This window comes from Micropterus salmoides, unplaced genomic scaffold, assembly GCF_014851395.1.
Source record: "Micropterus salmoides isolate LMB-PRFRI ecotype aquatic unplaced genomic scaffold, ASM1485139v1 Ms_hic_scaffold_22, whole genome shotgun sequence".
NCBI classification, from domain to species: domain Eukaryota; kingdom Metazoa; phylum Chordata; class Actinopteri; order Centrarchiformes; family Centrarchidae; genus Micropterus; species Micropterus salmoides.
Window position 1 is genome coordinate 975,601 of NW_024041373.1, and position 16,793 is coordinate 992,393.

Genomic DNA, 16,793 nt, shown 5'->3' on the forward strand with positions numbered 1-16,793 from the left:
GGTGGTGTGGCAGGAAATAATATCCTGACTACAATTGAGGCAGATCACAAATAAACTGATGGTGGGTATTAAATTGTTTGAGAATGAATGAGAAACAACACAGCGCACAGCTAAATTGTCACTGTGAGTATTCAAAGGAAACAGAGGAGGTGACCTGGAGGGTTCGGGACTTGGGTCTTTTTAATTTCTCTGTCTGATCAGAGCAATAATTACAAAATGTTTAACATTTATTTTTACTGCTGGATTACTGAGTGTGAAGCATAGACTGTAGACTATAAACAAAAGTGTGGAGCCTAAATTCATCTTTAGGGTTTTGTAGGTCTGCCCAACAAGAGCATGCGCCCAGAGGAGGGCGCTAATGCGTCTTAATGCTGTGTGCTCACCGTGGATGCCCAGAGGAAGAAAAACGAGGGTGGGCTATAATAAACAGGAGGAACCGCAGCAAGAGGCGGTCAGGTGATTCAGTCAGTCAGTATGGCAGCACCAGAATCAAAGCGCCAGCTGGTTCAGAGACACATCCGAGCGTTTCCAGACTTTCCCAAGAAAGGCATCGTTTTCAGGTAAGATGCTGACTGTTACCATTGGTAACCAGGTGCACAAACCAGGTGCACAAACCCTGTTTTTCAAAGTCCTGCTTGAAGCTTCATCTGAGTTAAGGGTCCCACAGGTCCGTGTCTTCCACACTGCCCGGTCACTGTCTGTGTAAGAAGGCGTTTGTAGGCAGCGCGCGAAGAGCTGGACACGCGGTATGTCGCTCCACGCAGCACGAGGATGAAGGAGGCTCGAGCGTCGGGACGGAAGTGTTATTAGACCTGTTGCCCCGGAAACGGCCAACAGATGTTGGTAAAGTGGGCACTTTGGTCTCAAAGCAGTAAAAAGCCTTTTGGTCTGGCCAAAAGTCCAAGTTATCATTCTGACGTTATCATATCATTATAAAGTTATGTAACAGCAGAGTTTATCTTCTCTTGTCTTTCCGTGGCCCGCAGCCAAACCGTGTTTGTCTGTCAGTTCGAGCCTTAGGACAGATACATTACCTACTGGTTCTGTTTGGAGCCACCGAAACAGCATTTGTTCAGACCCTAGTTAGACCTGGTTATGGTGAAATTACCCACAAGCTCTGGTGAAAAACTGTGAGTCAGGGAGTCATATTCGAAGGGCTGCGAGGAAGTTGACTTTCAGGTTAACAGCAGCTATTCCATAAGCTGAAAACCATACAGGTGGGTTATTTATCAGGGTTGCAGCACCCCTCCTCTGCTTCACTATGCGGTTCACCAAGATGAAAACCAGCAGTAGACCACTAACTGAAACCGAGGCCAGTTGCACCTTCTCTGTGAAACTGGCTGCATTAACATTCAGTCAGAGTGAACTCTTCATCAGATGAGATGCAAGGTGGGATCAGTTTGCTAGAGGAAGTAGGGAGCATTGTTGTAACCACATAGCCTATATTTACATGTGGTGGGACCCCAAGGAAAGAGTGAGGTCCCTCCATGGTTTCCTTTGTCCCACACAATATTTTGAATCTTGACTAAATCCACTCAGTGTTGCTGTCTTTCATGGACAAGAAGACGCAACCAAAGCAGTGGAGTGCTGACTGCTTCTCTCAGCACAGTCTCAGTTGGATCAATGTGAGCCATTTACACTCAGGTGTTGGCTACCTCTGATCAGTGCAGCAAATATGATTTACAGACAGATGCTCTGCTGTGGAGCTGCTTTTCTCGTTACTTGCATTAGTCAGCCCTCACTAGCCCATCTTCAGTGCAAAATGCAGCAGCGAGCCAACAGGCCATTTGAACAAGCTGCTCTGCTCATGGGGGGTTGATGGTTCAGATGTTAGTTAGCACTAATGTTGTGTTCTACTGGGACTTTGTGTAAAAATGTCCAGCTTATTGAAGATGGAAAACATTTTGATTTGTTTCCAGAGCTTTTAGCCTCCTGTCTTAGCTGTCATCATGTGGATGGAGTTGGCTCCATGACAACTGAGCCAACTCCATCCACAAATGACAGTGGCAATGTGGCTAAAGTCCAAGTTTAATAATGTACTTCCAAGCTCAGCTGGCAAAAATAGTACTATGTTCTCACTACTCAAAACATTTTTTTACGTGTCCTTTCATACTCATTCATATCAGTACCAACACTTTACTCAGTAGCTTTGCTACAGAGCCATGTGAGTGTGGTGACCCAGCTAGACTTCTGGCATGTATGATGCAACCAATAGTTAAGAATCACAATCTAACCAGATTATCTAACATTTGGACAGTCAGGTTAGACTGTGGACTGTAGCTGAAGAGAAAAAACAAAGATGAATGTTATACAGCAGTTCTTGTCAGCAGAGCTCCTTTCCCCTCTAACTTGGACATACTAATTACTGTATTTTGAGCATGTACACAGTGGAAGGAAATGTTACAAGTTGTTTTCCCATATTTGCACCTCATGTACACACTTCTAAAGTGACGTGTAGAGGACTATTAGTCTACTCAAAAATGTTTTCAAAAAAGTATTGCAGTGGCTTAAGAGTTGAAGTTTGGCGATTCCAGAGCAGCCAAAGAGGAAAAGTGGTGATTCATCCAGTCAGGTGAACAAGGGTGCTGGCAGAGCCAAGGGGAGAACAGACATCTAATAGGCAAGAATCCTATTAGATGTCTGTAAATTAACAAATAATTAATTAATATAATATTAATAATATAAAATGTGCTGCTTTTCACTCTCATTATTTAATATGTTGGCCAGACTAAACAAGACTTCTGAAGACCTGTTTTAGACTGAAGAGTAAATTGATTAATGAGAAGAAATGATTGTTGGTGAATCCATAATTAAAACAGTTGCAGCCCCATGTCAGTGTATGATTAATATTGCGAATGAAACCTTAAAAGGACGCATACATGGAATTCATTTCATTTTTAGTGACTAGCTTTATCAGGTGTGCTGGTGGAAGAATACATCAAATATATATGAAGTTCATAAACAACTCACTTCTCTAGGAAATGTGCAGTCACAATATAAATGTATTTCACATTAATATCCATTGGAAATGGCTGGATAGTAATGTAATGTGTTTGTATCCTGCAGAGATATCTGTCCCATCCTGAAGGATCCAGCTGCTCTGACAGCAGTAATCGACCTGTTTGAAGAACATGTGACCAAGAATCACCCGCAGGTTGATCTGATCGTAGGTAAGAAAACAAAGCAAAGCACCTTCTAATGTAAAGAAGGTAGTGCCTTTATTATTCATATAGACAAGTCAGGTTCATACCAGGCCGGTGCTGTGCCGAGTTTTGCCTGCCTGCCGAGAATTGCATGCACCTCCAAAACCTGCTTTTAAACGCTATATCTTTTTGTGGGGTACATCAATGGTGATAAATGATTCGAAGTATATCTTATGAATGTTTAGAGTTGTTAATAATTTATTACACTTAGTAGAAGTAGCATAGCCTACCTTATGAGTCAACAAAAATAGGCTATGTGGTGATAACCGTGTTTGATCAATGAGCACAGCAAAGTGTCTGAAAAGGAAAAGGTGGATGCATTATTCGGCAGAAGAGATGTTGTAGGCTACCTGCCGAGATTTGCATCCACCAGTTTTGTCAGTGTGAATTAGAGTTACCACCCGCGAGGTGCATGCAATCTTCGGCAGGCAGGCAGAATTCGGCACAACACCGGCTTGCTTTTAATATTATGTACAGGCATTTTCAAAACTTGCTTACTGACAGGGGAGATTCTTTGGTCTTTTGGAGCCAATGAAGTTGGACTCGGTCAGGTCCCAAGTCCCTTCTTAGTTCAGGCTGTTGATTCCTGCGTAGTCGGACCCAGAGTAGGACAAAAAGGCAGACCCTGTTTACATAGTATGGAATCCTGTGGCTTCTTAGTGTTTACGTGACACTGTTCTTAGGTTGACTGTCCTTCAGCAAACCCATCTGTCCCCTGCCCGTTTGTTTATTTTGGAAATAAACATTTCCCCTGAACCACTGATGATCATATTAGTGTAAAATGTTTTTACAGACTGATCTTAATTCAGTACCAATAAAAGATTACAGCGGTATTTATCCCATTTACTTACTGTGACACAGCTAAATCATCTCTGCTGCAGCCAGTTAGGATCAATACCATGGGTTGCATGGAGATTACAAATTCACCGGGATTTGGAATGTCCAATATCAGTCAGTTTCATGGCAAAAGCTGTCGCAAGTACAAAGGGACCGGTTAGGTCCTTGATAAGTACCAGTCAGGGGAAGAGAAACATATTTTATTTATTTATTTTTTTTTATTTTATTTTTTTTAGAGGGACCACTCTTCTGATTTTTGATCAGTTCACTGGGTGGTTTTGTAAAGAAGTGATCTGGGCCGGTATTTATCAAGCTTCTCAAAGTGCCATTTTAGTCTTAAGTGCTGAGAATTCATGAAATTTACTCCTACTTTTAAACTTAAGACTGAAAGCAAGTTATCAAATTTCTCAGAGCTGAGAATCACTCTTACTCTCCCAGTTATTTAAGAAAGCTCGAGAGGTCTCTCAAGGGTTTAGGAGCTGCCAGTAGGGCTTGTGATGGCACTGTGGAGACAGAGACATGCGGACAGGAGAGCAGACGCACAGTTAATAAGCCGGGGTCGGACCGCACAGGCATAATCTCTGTCAGCGAGTTGTCGTCTCACCACTGACTTTACACAGTAATGCGTTTTCAGTGAAACTGAAGGTGGAGATGACGCTTCGTTTATTTGCCACAGGACAAACGCAGCAATGCTGATTATTTTGTCCCCTTCACAACCATCAATAAGCAGAATAATTATGGAAACAATTTTAGCACTTACAGCTCCACACACTGTCACGCATTTCATCGACTTCCCAACAACACCCCCCGTAATACGATGGAAGCAAACACAGTTCATATAGCCGGTAATACGGGAGCACTAGGCGCATTTGATGGCGCTCATATAAAGAAACTTTTTTTTTAATCTTTCATTTATTAATGTGTAGGCCTATATCATAATGTATTATCTTAAAGTCTTTATTGTTAAATGTGTGTTGAATATAAATTCCTCAGGAATTTCACCATTCAATGTGAATTTATCTGAGAATATTCTTAAATAAGGAAATCTCTTCAGTGATTGGCCCTTGGTGACATCGTCATCCAAAATCCTTTTTGCGGCACAGCAAAGTGTCGTAAATCAGCACTCAGACTGACACTTAAGATTTAGTCCTATGCTTCACTCAAATTAGGACTATGATGCTTGATAACTAACTTTTAAGCACAGCATTGAGCCAAGAATTTTTTTACTCTTAAGTCATTTCTTAGCAGTGTTCTTATGAGTAATTTAGACCATTGATCTTAACTGTCATGACTATCCACCTGTAGATTCATTATTTACACTACTTAACTATACCCTGCCCTAATGTGTATAATAAATAAATATTTAGCTGCTACCCCTTATTTTTTCTGCAGGTTTAGATGCTCGTGGTTTCCTGTTTGGGCCTCTGCTCGCCCAGCGGCTGGGTGTCGGCTTTGTCCTGGTCAGAAAGAAAGGCAAGCTGCCTGGCACCACTGTGTCTGTGGCTTATGATTTGGAGTATGGGAAGGTAAAGAACACAAACACACAAGCGCTAAGGATTTAGTTTAAAGTCATTTCTTCAGTTTACATAGGTAGAATGCTAATTGGGGAATTGTACATCTAGAGATGTTTACACAAACTGCCCCTGAAGACAAGTGTCTTGTACTTTGGTATCTATTTCTACACAGGTTAATTAAACAAACAGTACCATGTGTACATAAGATAGTTTTGCAGTTGCTGGACAGCATATTGGCACACAGATATCTCACTGATTTAGATTTTTTTTTTTTAATGGGATGAGAAGCATATTCAACAAATGCTGGCCTGTTTCCCACCATACCATTCTCAAATGGCTGACCAGTAAGCAGTGTGTGGGACTGGATTACATTTGTCATTTTTTGCAGCTTTTACGAGGGCTTTGCAAGTATGACATAACACCGTGTGTGTGTGTGTGTGTGTGTGTGTGTGTGTGTTCAGCGGCAACGAAGAGCAAACTGTAACACTACAGAAATACAACATAGTCTAAGTAGCGCAGCTGCAGCTGACACGTGCAGGGAGACAGAAATCGCAGACAGTGTGAATGCCTAAATGAACAGGCGTAGTTTATAATACGTTGATTTGCTGTGTTCTTATGGCGTTTATGAAAATATCAGCCTTATTCTTTCAGCTCGGCTGTGTGTTGCGTTTCCACATTAAAAAATTCGGGCACTGAATAAGTGGTCGTTCCACCTCACTTTAAAGAAATTCTAGTCACTTCAAAAATAAGATTAATTCATTTAACACACTCGGTGTTCCAAATATTGTTCTAAATTAACTTCATAAGTAGTGTAAAAACCTGTACAATAATAGCTTACAAGGCTTTCAATCAGTCTCTCCACATCACCGCAGCAAACATAAGAGCAGCCTATAAAACAGTCTGTGGGATCTCCTACAGATTGGTGATGTCATTCTCCAAGTGAGCTGGTTGAGTTGATCTCTTTCTGGAGCAGGTTAGCCATTTAGCATAAGTTACCATGGCGATCTACACGGGTAAGAAGTGAACCACCGTTGTGGTACTGAAAACCCAGGGTTAACCCCGAAGTTGCCTCAATAAGCTCAAATCCTGCTTCTTGGTACATGCCCCTGATGTCACTTTAGACCTGAGCTGTTTCAGTCTCTGTTGCTGTGAAGCACTGTGCTACCACCATGCTGCACCACAATCTATCCAACAAACAGTCTTCTTCTTCTCGTCTTCTTCTTTTTTACTTGTCTTCCTCCAGGCAGAGGCAGAGATCCAGGAGGACTCAGTGGCTCCAGGTCAGAAGGTTCTGCTCATTGATGACCTGCTGGCTACTGGAGGTTTGATCTGCTTCATAACCATCATGTTCAGTCTGACGGGGAAACTTCTGTTACATACAAACAAAATGGATAAAATCTTAATTGACACTAAATCCCGCTGATGTTATTTCAAAATGAGAGAATCCTGCTGACATTGTGGATTTACATTGACTGTCAGCTAACAAGATAGCATCAGTGGTGGAGCCAGGGGGGGTCAGTGGTGCTATTGGCTTTTCATATAACTTCTTGCACTGAGCGAGATCAGATCTCCTGCTGCACACACAGCACAATTAGTTTTCCATAAAATGATAAGCCTCACTGTGTCTGTTTCTTCTGCTAATATTCCTCCTCATGATCATTAAAATGGATTCACCTACAAGAGGTGCCCAAAATATCCACGACTTGATGTGTAAGAGTTGTTTCTTTGCCCAAACAATAACAAACAAATAGGCTGACTTTCCCATGACTGCTTCACAATAAAAGCCACCCGGCATTTTGCGAGTGTAATGCTTTTAATATGAAAGAGCAGCAACAGTCATTTTTAAGATGTATGTGTGTTTGTTGCAGGGACATTGTATGCGGCCTGTGAGCTGATAAAGAAGCAGCAGGCTGAGATTCTGGGCTGCATGGTGATCATCGAGCTCAAAGAGCTGAACGGCATCGACAAACTGAAACCACACAGTGTGTTCTCTCTGGTTCAGTATTGAGGACCGCAATGTCACCACGACTGAACAAAAAACCTCTTCAACTCTGTTCCAGTCAGTGCCAAAATATAAAATGTGTTGTCATTCATTCATAATGCTGCGGTAACCTCTATAAACAGATTTCCGAATCTGTAGGCCAGGGACAAGCTTTTGGTATCGGAAGCGTTCTGGTTTCCATTTGTAGTTGGGGTAGTGACCAATCACGTTTGAGCAGGTTTTGGTTGCCTGCAGGTTAACAGTCCATGTGGACAGCATAAGTGGCCGAAATGCAATCTGGGAACCCATCGGCTATTGTCTAATGACGACTTAACTTTTTATCAATCTCGGAACCCTAGAGAATAGCTTTCTTAAAATGTATGTGTATTTAAATAATCAGTCGATAGCTGATGAGTTCTGAGAATGATACTCTGGCTGCAAGCCTTACCCAGCATGCACTGGGACAAGAAGAAGCAAGTATACATGACTGATGGAGTCATCAGTTGGAAATGCATGACATTTTCCTGCAAGGTTTAACTTTAGTGAATGTGTTTGGGACTCAAAGGGAGAGTGATTCTGCAGAAGGGTTGTTGATATTTGAACTCAAACAAAGCACCCTTAGAAGTGCCCTCCCCCAAATTTCTAATCTGACATTTCTGCAGCATCATAACTGTTTAAACTCTTTAGAACTTTTCCTCTTTAGCTGTTTCTCGGTCATCTCTCCTTCACGGTGCCTGGACTCCAGCACATTTGAATGTGCCGTTGTATAGAACTCTCTCTGCCACAGCCCCACTCCCCCCATCACTCCTGTGCACGAGCTCGAACGCCACTTGTTACTGATTGCCTGAAACAATGTTGTGTGGCAAGGCACCACTTTTCCAATTTACAGACCGTGGGCTGTGTAAGGAAAATGACTTTCTTTCAAACTACACACAAAACAGAGAACTAGCAAACCGTGAGGAAATGTTCACTGAATTTAACAAGAAGTATTTGATTACAATCACTTACTATCCTTTTAAACCATGCTATCCATGTGACACTACAGCTAACTAGGATCTAACCACCTGTAGCATGTTGTTCTGGCTAATACAAACAAATGCTATAAAAAACAGTCATTGTAGCTTACTTGTCACGTAGCTGTATATTAGCTTTCAAAACATTAGAAAGTCCTTCGGATACATCTGGGACCATGAATGTCTAAATGTCTAAAACATCCATCCAACAGCTGTAGAGATGTCAGTGTGGAACACTGATGGACCATCAGTTATGTTTTAATAATGGGTTTTTTTCTGGTTAGAAGAGTAGTGCAACAATTTAGAATTCTTCCATAAATTCCCTAAATGTAATCAGTCTCCAGTGTGGGTTAAGCTATTAAAATACTAAACCTACATTACCGTTAAAGAGGTGGTATTATGCTTTTTGTCTCTTTCCCCTCTCCTTTTGAGTTATATCTTTTTTGTGCATGTAATAGGTTTGCAAAGTGAAAAAGCCTAAAGGGAGTTCTCATCTCCTACAGAAAACTCTGCTCTGAACTGCTTGAAAACAGCTCGTTTGTAGTCCAGCTGTGAAAGCTACATGCACCGCATAATGTTGGCCTAGAACATTTAGAGACAAGATGCATCACTCCTTAGCTAAAAGAGAGTCTTTAACACACAGGGCAAAAAGAGGAGCTGCAGCAAAAATGTTTTTTGAAAATTAAACCATGTAAATCTGTTCTGGTACAACCAAAATAGGAGTTTGAACCTGAAAATGAGCATAATACCACCTCTTTAATGCATTTTCTTCATACAGACTAGTAGTTCATTGAGTTTTTCAATTGCTAGTGTTTTAGATGGAAGTTTTATTAATGAATGAATTATATAAATAACACAAGCCAGTAATGGTTCTGGATTAGATTAGTTGTCATTTAGGATGATACATCAGCCTCGTGAATACAAGTTACAGCCATTGCAGATCTCGAAATACCACTAATACAGACATCAATCGCGTTTGGAAAGTCTGGACACAACACATGCGCATGTTCATTTGTCTTTAATGATATTGGCTGATTGACATGGTTTCTTTGTATGGATACGTGCATTTAGAATAACACCAGCTGGACAGACTGCAGTGGCAACCTTACAAATACATACTGCTGTTAATTGTTTTAATGAAATGCCATCCACGTCCATTGTACAGTGGTAGAGGCAGAAACCTCAATCAGGGGACCAGAACTTTCTGCATGACAAGATGCCACTAGAACTGTTTTTCCTTGTTAACACTTTACCAACTGTGATGCCTTCCTTGTCTCCTTCCTTTCTCGTGTAATCTTGAGATAAATAGCTTTCCAGATTGTTATATTTAATAAATTGCGTTTGCAAAGAGGCCGTGACAAATGTTTTTATTTCTTAAACCTTATCACAGTTTAAGAATGTAAACATGTTCTACACTGTAGAAAAATGATCCCTAAAAAGACTAGAGGTACACCAATATTACACTTTCATGGAGAAAACAAAACTGACCACATCAGTCACTATAACAAGTGTGTTTAAAACAACCCGTTTACAACACAGGAGAGTCTTTGAAATACCAGGACTAGGTCTGGTCAGTCCCAAGTGGCCCCAGGGTTATGGGACATATCACTGTCCTCAAGCTCCGTCTATCAGTGATTGTCACATTGAAAGATTAGAACGCAGGGCACACCACAAAACACACTGAAATGTCAGACACGTGTCTGATGCCAACAAACTAGTGAGATTCACTCAAATAATAAAAATAAAAAAAGTTGGCACTTCAAAACAAGGAATCCATGTGCCGCATGGCCCTGAGGGAGGTGAGGTATCAGTGTCTCTCCTCCTCCCTGAGTCTGCTGCTCAGTTTGTCCAGAACAACGTGGAGCTCCATGTTCTTGTTCAGCTTCAGGTAGAAGTCCTTCCTGATTGGATGAATAGTCAGCCAGTCAGTAGCCACTTCTGCCAGCAGACGGATATGTTTCTCCATTTCACCTGTTCGTTAGAGAGGAGGAACAGCCAATCACATGACAGTTCTTTCTGAATAGCTCCAAAATAACAGTGAATGCTACAGTAAAATTATGTTTCCAGCAGCATTTACTACTTTGTTTCCAACAGAAACGGCGATCATTTAGCCCTGCTGTTCTCTGCTGAGTGAACCAACCTGTGCTGAGAGCAGATCTGTAGCTGGCCACCATCCTGTTACAGACCACTTCCATTATTAAAGCAGGTTTCTTCTCTGCAACAAAAACAGTCCGGACAATTCTGGCCAGCTCGGGGAGCCGTGACATCATCAGCAGGCGCTCCTCCTGGGCGGGGTTTCGAGTCATGGCTGCCTGGAGCTTCTGGGCCTCCTTTGCCCGAATCTGGAACACCCACAAACCACACAATGATTTATTTTTTTCTGAGGGAACAACAGCTAACTCAACGCATAAAGCAGAGTCATGTCCATACTGTCCCCCTCTTCTCCCTCTCTACCTACCCTGTCCAGCAGGGACTGGGACACTCCTTTCAGGGCAGTTGGGACTTGAGCTGCAGGGGCTGCTGATGGAGCCGATGATGGAGCTGATGTTTGGGGGATGGTTTGGTTGCGTGGAGATGTTGACCCTTTACTCTCCGCAGCTTTATCTTCTGTCTTCAGAGCCAGAGAAAGCAGAGCCTTCTCCATCTACATGCAGGACAAGAGAGCAATTTAATTTGAGTTCACAGTGATGCGTTTATGAACTACACACTAGGCATTATAAAACAAACGTGACTTTGACGGCATTGATTAGTCATTATTCATCTAAAATGATAGATTAAGAGACAGCTGCCAAGTGAGTACGGTACCTTAGGTGTGATGAGTGAGCGGGCCTTGTCCAGCACCTCCTGAGCTGTGGCCAGTTTCTCGGTATGAGGAGGCAGAGGGAGTGAGCTAGCTTGGACGGCTGGCACCGTGTCCACATTAAAGCGAGGGTGCCAGCGGGTCAGTTTGTCTTCTGGAACAGACACCAGAGGAACCAGCGTGGACAGGAAGACCTGCAGACAACAAAACTAGTTAGCAGAAAGGAACCTTTCTATCAGAGACACCAAAATGTTTCCCCCATGGGTCATGGGCCACCTCAGCGCACAGCACATGTTCACTTTAAACCGGCTTGGGACTTTGGAAACTCTGATAAAACTAAGTGCGTGGGGGTTTTTATTGATTTTTTTTTTTAAACGATCCCTGACTACACATGCACATTTGTCTAAGATCACCATTCTGGAAGGACTTGAACTACAATATCTAGATAGATAGCTCACTCTCTAAAATTAGGTCTGGGATAGGCTTCCTTTACATGTGCTGCTAAACCTGCTGTGGTGAATATGACAAGTACCAGAAGTGAGGTATCTGGGCATAATTTGAGACTCCCAGTTAAAACTTTAAAAGTCACACTAAAAAGATTTGCAAAAACGATTAAGGCTAACCTGACCTGTTTTAAGATAAGAAAATGCTTGACATTTGATTGCGCCTTGATGTTTTTAAATTCAATGATACTTTCTCATCTGTCTTATGGTTTAACTACCTGGTCCCAGGCTAATCAGTCTGTGATTAAATCTACAGATTGTCTTTACAATCAAGCCTTGAAAACTCTGGTCAAAAAGCAAGTCAGGTACCATCACGGTCGCATTTTAAGCAAATACAAGATTTAAAGTTTTGCAAACTATTGATTTTCATTATGTTAAGCTTGTATTTAAATGGACTTGCTGCTCAGCCACTATGTAAGTACATTAAGAGACTACAGAGTAGCAGCAGATCTGCCAGAGCAGCTTCAAATGCCAATTGTAAGGTTTCATTTTGCTCAGACGGCCTTTTCTGTGAAAGGAGCAAAGTCTTGGAACTTGCTACCTAAACACTTGAAAACTGCTGTAAACTTCACCACTTTTAAAAAGGAGAGGCCAAGTCCTGGTTAGTTCAGCAACAAACGTGTACTCACATCTAGTTTACTGTAGTTAGCATCACAAGTTTTTATTGTATTCTGACGTGCATTTTACCTCCTTTTAACTTGTATTATATTGTAATGTCATCATCATATTGTATTTTCTTTCATTACTGTTTTAATGCCCTTCTGGGGACAGGTGTTGCAAATTAGCAATTGCTAAAAACACTATGGTACATACATTGGATTGCAGTTTTCAGTTTATCTATGTTAGATGTATCGGTCCCTAATAAAAAATAAACCAAATAACAATCCTACCATTTCTAGACTTCAGTGACATGGTGCCTCCAACTCTCTCCTGAAGAAACTAAATTAGGCATATCATAGCACCATCCGTTTTGTTACCAGAGCCCCATTTAACACCCTCCACTGTGACCTGTGTGCACTAGTTGGTTGGCCCTCGTTACATAAACGTTGCCTAACTCACTGGTACCAGCTCATCTACAAGTCCAAATCCCCATTGTACCGAAACTCATTGGTCACCTTATTACCGACCCGCCACCTGTGCTCGAGCAGGTTTATCTGACATGCTGTTTTTGCAACTTTCTCGCTACACCCCATTTGTTGCATAAGCCTAGTTGTAGCATGAAATGAAGTAATACTGAAGCAGCTGCTGACCTTGTGGTGCTGTTTGACAATGGAGACCAGGTTCAGGTGGAAGATCTGTCTTCTTTCAAGGAGACGAGAGGCCGACAGAAGAGGACGAGCTTCATTCTGGTCTGGGGACAACAAGGCAAACACACACATAATAAATAAATGAAGACAGGTAGAAGACACATTATCCTGACCTGAAATCAGACCTACACTTTACAAACATATGAAGGTGAACTGATCCAGGCTGTAATAGATATTAGAGGAAATGATGTCTTTAAAGACATGAAATGGTCAAATGGGTGCTCTAACCAGAGACAATGACGGGCTCCATGGTGAGCTGGTAGCTGCCCTTCTTAATGCTGCTGTTGAAGGTTGGGATGTTTTTCTCCTGTCTAAATGTGTAGGCCTCAGGAAAGACGGTCTTTATCTGCCCCACGTGGCTCTCCTCAAACCGCCTGCAAGGGGGAAAGAAAAGAGGTTAACATTAGCTTCTGCAGCCTGACACGTGTAGCAGGCTGTTCTCTGTGGTCATGAAATACAAAGGAGCGCTAAAGGGAGTTTAAACTGACACATGACAACAGCAACACTTTCTAAAGAAGCTTCTGGGCTAGGAAGCACATTTGAACATTCATCCTCATTTAAAGTCTTAAAAAGTACAACAAGACCATCTCTCCGCCTTTCCACCTACTTGTGCATCATGTCCTGAACTCCCTGTTTGATCTTGGTGAAGGTGGCGGTCTCACAGCGGTTGTACAGCATGGAGATCACAGTGTCCATACTCCTGAACATCTCAGCCAGCACCTTGTAGTGGTATGGCAAGGAGAGACCAGGGGGGGCCGCCTGGGCAAGGGTGTGGTACCGCTGGTATGCTGGCTGCTCAGTACTGAGGGACAAGAGAGGGGAAAAACACACTTTGACTTGATCTTAGCAGGACCTGGCTAAACCTGCTTTCTGCCACCTGCACAGCACAGACTGGTATTGTGTGAACGTTCTTGGCTCTACATATGAGTCCATGCTCACCTGTCCTGGGTTGGTGTCTCACTCTGCTTGCTCTCCTCGGCCTCCCTCTCCTCCTTCCTACTCTGAGCTTTAGCTGCGAGCTCATTGGCTCGCGCTAAAGTGAACTTGAAGGTCCTGGCATTAGAGGTGGGGGACGTAGCTTTGTTGTTTGGTGCTGGACCAGGGGGAGAGGCGCAAGAGGGGGATGTGGAAACTGAAGCGGTGCTGGTTATTTCCTCTGCGTGCTTCTTGATCCTCTGAAGGCGAGACTTCAGGGTTGCGATGTCCTCTTTACACAGAGCCTGAAAGAATGGGGGATTGCCATGCCGATCAATTCAGTACTTTAAAAGATGGCTATGGCCATATTCTATAGATTTCCTCTTTCAGCGAATACAATGCACAGAGCCAAACCAACAATGAATGTGCCCGCATTCACCTTCCTGCTGCCCCAAATACTCACTAGATCACCACATGTGGATTCATCCCCAGAAAGCGCACCATGTCCAACTCCCTTTGCTAAAAACTACCAGCTGTTTTTGTGTTTGTTTTTCCCTTGAATCTGTTAACAATGTGAAAATATGGAGCGCCACCAGACTTGTCATTTGACTAAAGTAACATTATACTACGCACAGCCTTTTCACATTGCTCTCTCACTATCACAGTTCACCCATAAACATTCTGGTGCTTGTTTTTGCAGCACCATCTACATGGAGTCAGCCACATTGCTGGCTCTCTGGCGAACCGCAAGCATCGGTGACATAATAAATACCACAGCGCCTCTTCTCCACACACAGCCATGCTTTGCCCAAATGATTCATGATTTAAAATCATACAGTGTACCATAAAATATTGAAGCATTGCAGGTGACACCACAATATATTTTTGTATTTCCAAGGCCACCTAGAGTGCCACTGCACACAAGTGGAGCATCAGTCAGTCAAAACAGGCAGTTACCTTGCTGGCCTTTCCTCCCAGGTTCTTGCTGATGGCCTGACCGCTCTGCGGGGAGCTGTTGGTGTGAAAGTTAAAATGGTTCTCCGGGTTGTGTCCAGACAAGGTGGCTGCAGGGGCCTGGGGCTGCGGGGTCACCTCCCTGGGCAGGGGCTGGGCTGCAGCCTGGACTTGCACAGCAACAGAAGGCAACGTTAGATCTACACAATGTGATTCACATCACATTAAGCCCTCCACATGTTGGCAACCAAAAAGTAAGCAAACTCTGTTTTCTGGTTGCCATCTTTGTTGGGGTCAAACAATGAGCCTTTAAAAATGACCATTAACTGTGTGAGACACAGCTGCGAGTCTATCAGGAGCTGGATTGAACCAGAACAACATTAATCTTACCTGTGGGGTGTCCTTCGGGAGGACCAGCTTCTTCCTGGCCTTCCTCCTCGTCGCTTTCTCTGGAACGTGAGCTTCAGCGTCTCTGGCGGCCTCCGCTTGCCGTCTCTTCTTGGCCGTGCTGTGGTCGGCGGTGGCTGAGAACACGGCCGCCCCGAGGTCAAACTCCGTGTCCGCCGAAGTCCGCTTCGGTGTCCGGGGACTGGAGGGCGAGTCTTTCGCGCTGTGAGTAGACTCTGCATCGTTTAGCCCCACTGCCTCGTCGATAACCCGGACAAACTCTTCATGGATGGAAGAGGAACAGATGAGAGCGTCTTTGTTTTTAGTGGATCTTGACCGTGTGCTGGCAGCGTTAGAGCCGCGCTGCTTGGCTGGTTTAACTGGACCGGCGATGCCTTTCTTTCTCTGGCAAAAGAAATCAGTAACTCGAGCCTGAGACATGCTGCGACGATGTAGGGGGAAACTGCACGATTCTGCTACACCCCCAAGTCAGTGAAGATATAAATACTGTCCATCAACAAACGATCTCCGGAAATCTCCACACCTCACAGGAAGAAGAAATAAACTTTCGCGCGAATTCAACTAAGCCACGCCCCGTGAAGGCCGCGGGGTGTGTTCAAGAACGGAGCAGTGTTCGTTGTGTGGACTGTGTGTTGTATTATAGAATTGTCCGTCTGCCTTTTTGATTATTTTCTGTAAAACGTCTGTTTGTATGGCGAGACTGACTCGTTGTCACAGTGTAACAGAGCCAAAACGAGTGCGTGTATTACAAAATTATCTACTCAGGTCCTCAGGTATTTAATCGCTTTATATGGCATAAATGTTTAGGTACACAATGTTGTCAAAGAAGAGTCACATATAATGATAAAAAAAAAATGAGAGAAAAACAAACTAACTAATACACTATATATATATATATATATATATATATATATATATCTTACATTGAAAATATGGTTTGTTTTTTAAAATAACACTAATAATAATAACAATTGTGATTATGTCACAGTATTTTTATACAAATAACAACATTCATTTATTTTCTATATTAGTTTTAGTCATTGGTTGTTCTTAGTTCGTGGCATGAGGTTTTTCTCAGGAGCCTAAACATGACAGGTAGTCACGTGACTCAGTGGCAGAAGGCATAACATTTATTAGATTTTATTATAAGGCATATAATCACCTATATTTCACTCGTGTCCTTAAGTAGCATATCAGTTGATTTTAAAGTATCTCAAAATTGTGTACACATCTGTTTGGAAAAGAAAAAAAAAAAAGAATTCTGTCCTGGTAGCCTAGTAAGTCTAAAGAAAGTGGAGGACATGATTACCTGTAGGCTAATCATTTTTGACAATCATCACCTGTCCTCATTTACAGTA

The 16,793-nt window shown here is 42.7% G+C and overlaps 2 protein-coding genes across 2 annotated transcripts; one reads left to right on the top strand and one right to left on the bottom strand.

Moving 5' to 3' along the window:
• The first annotated feature begins 402 nt into the window (after positions 1-402).
• Positions 403-9,901, top strand: aprt (adenine phosphoribosyltransferase). The gene is made up of 5 exons (XM_038737239.1): positions 403-560; positions 3,067-3,170; positions 5,433-5,566; positions 6,798-6,876; positions 7,423-9,901. Exons 1-5 carry the CDS (start codon positions 475-477, stop codon positions 7,560-7,562), a joined length of 543 nt encoding a protein of 180 aa, XP_038593167.1. The 5' UTR covers positions 403-474; the 3' UTR covers positions 7,563-9,901.
• Positions 9,900-16,073, bottom strand: cdt1 (chromatin licensing and DNA replication factor 1). The gene is made up of 10 exons (XM_038737234.1): positions 15,418-16,073; positions 15,031-15,192; positions 14,098-14,378; positions 13,766-13,960; positions 13,387-13,532; positions 13,102-13,202; positions 11,354-11,542; positions 11,007-11,192; positions 10,689-10,890; positions 9,900-10,519 (listed from the first exon to the last, which is right to left on the bottom strand). The coding sequence occupies exons 1-10, from the start codon at positions 15,853-15,855 to the stop codon at positions 10,356-10,358; spliced, it is 2,064 nt and encodes a 687-aa protein (XP_038593162.1). The 5' UTR covers positions 15,856-16,073; the 3' UTR covers positions 9,900-10,355.
• Between the last annotated feature and the right edge of the window lie 720 nt (positions 16,074-16,793).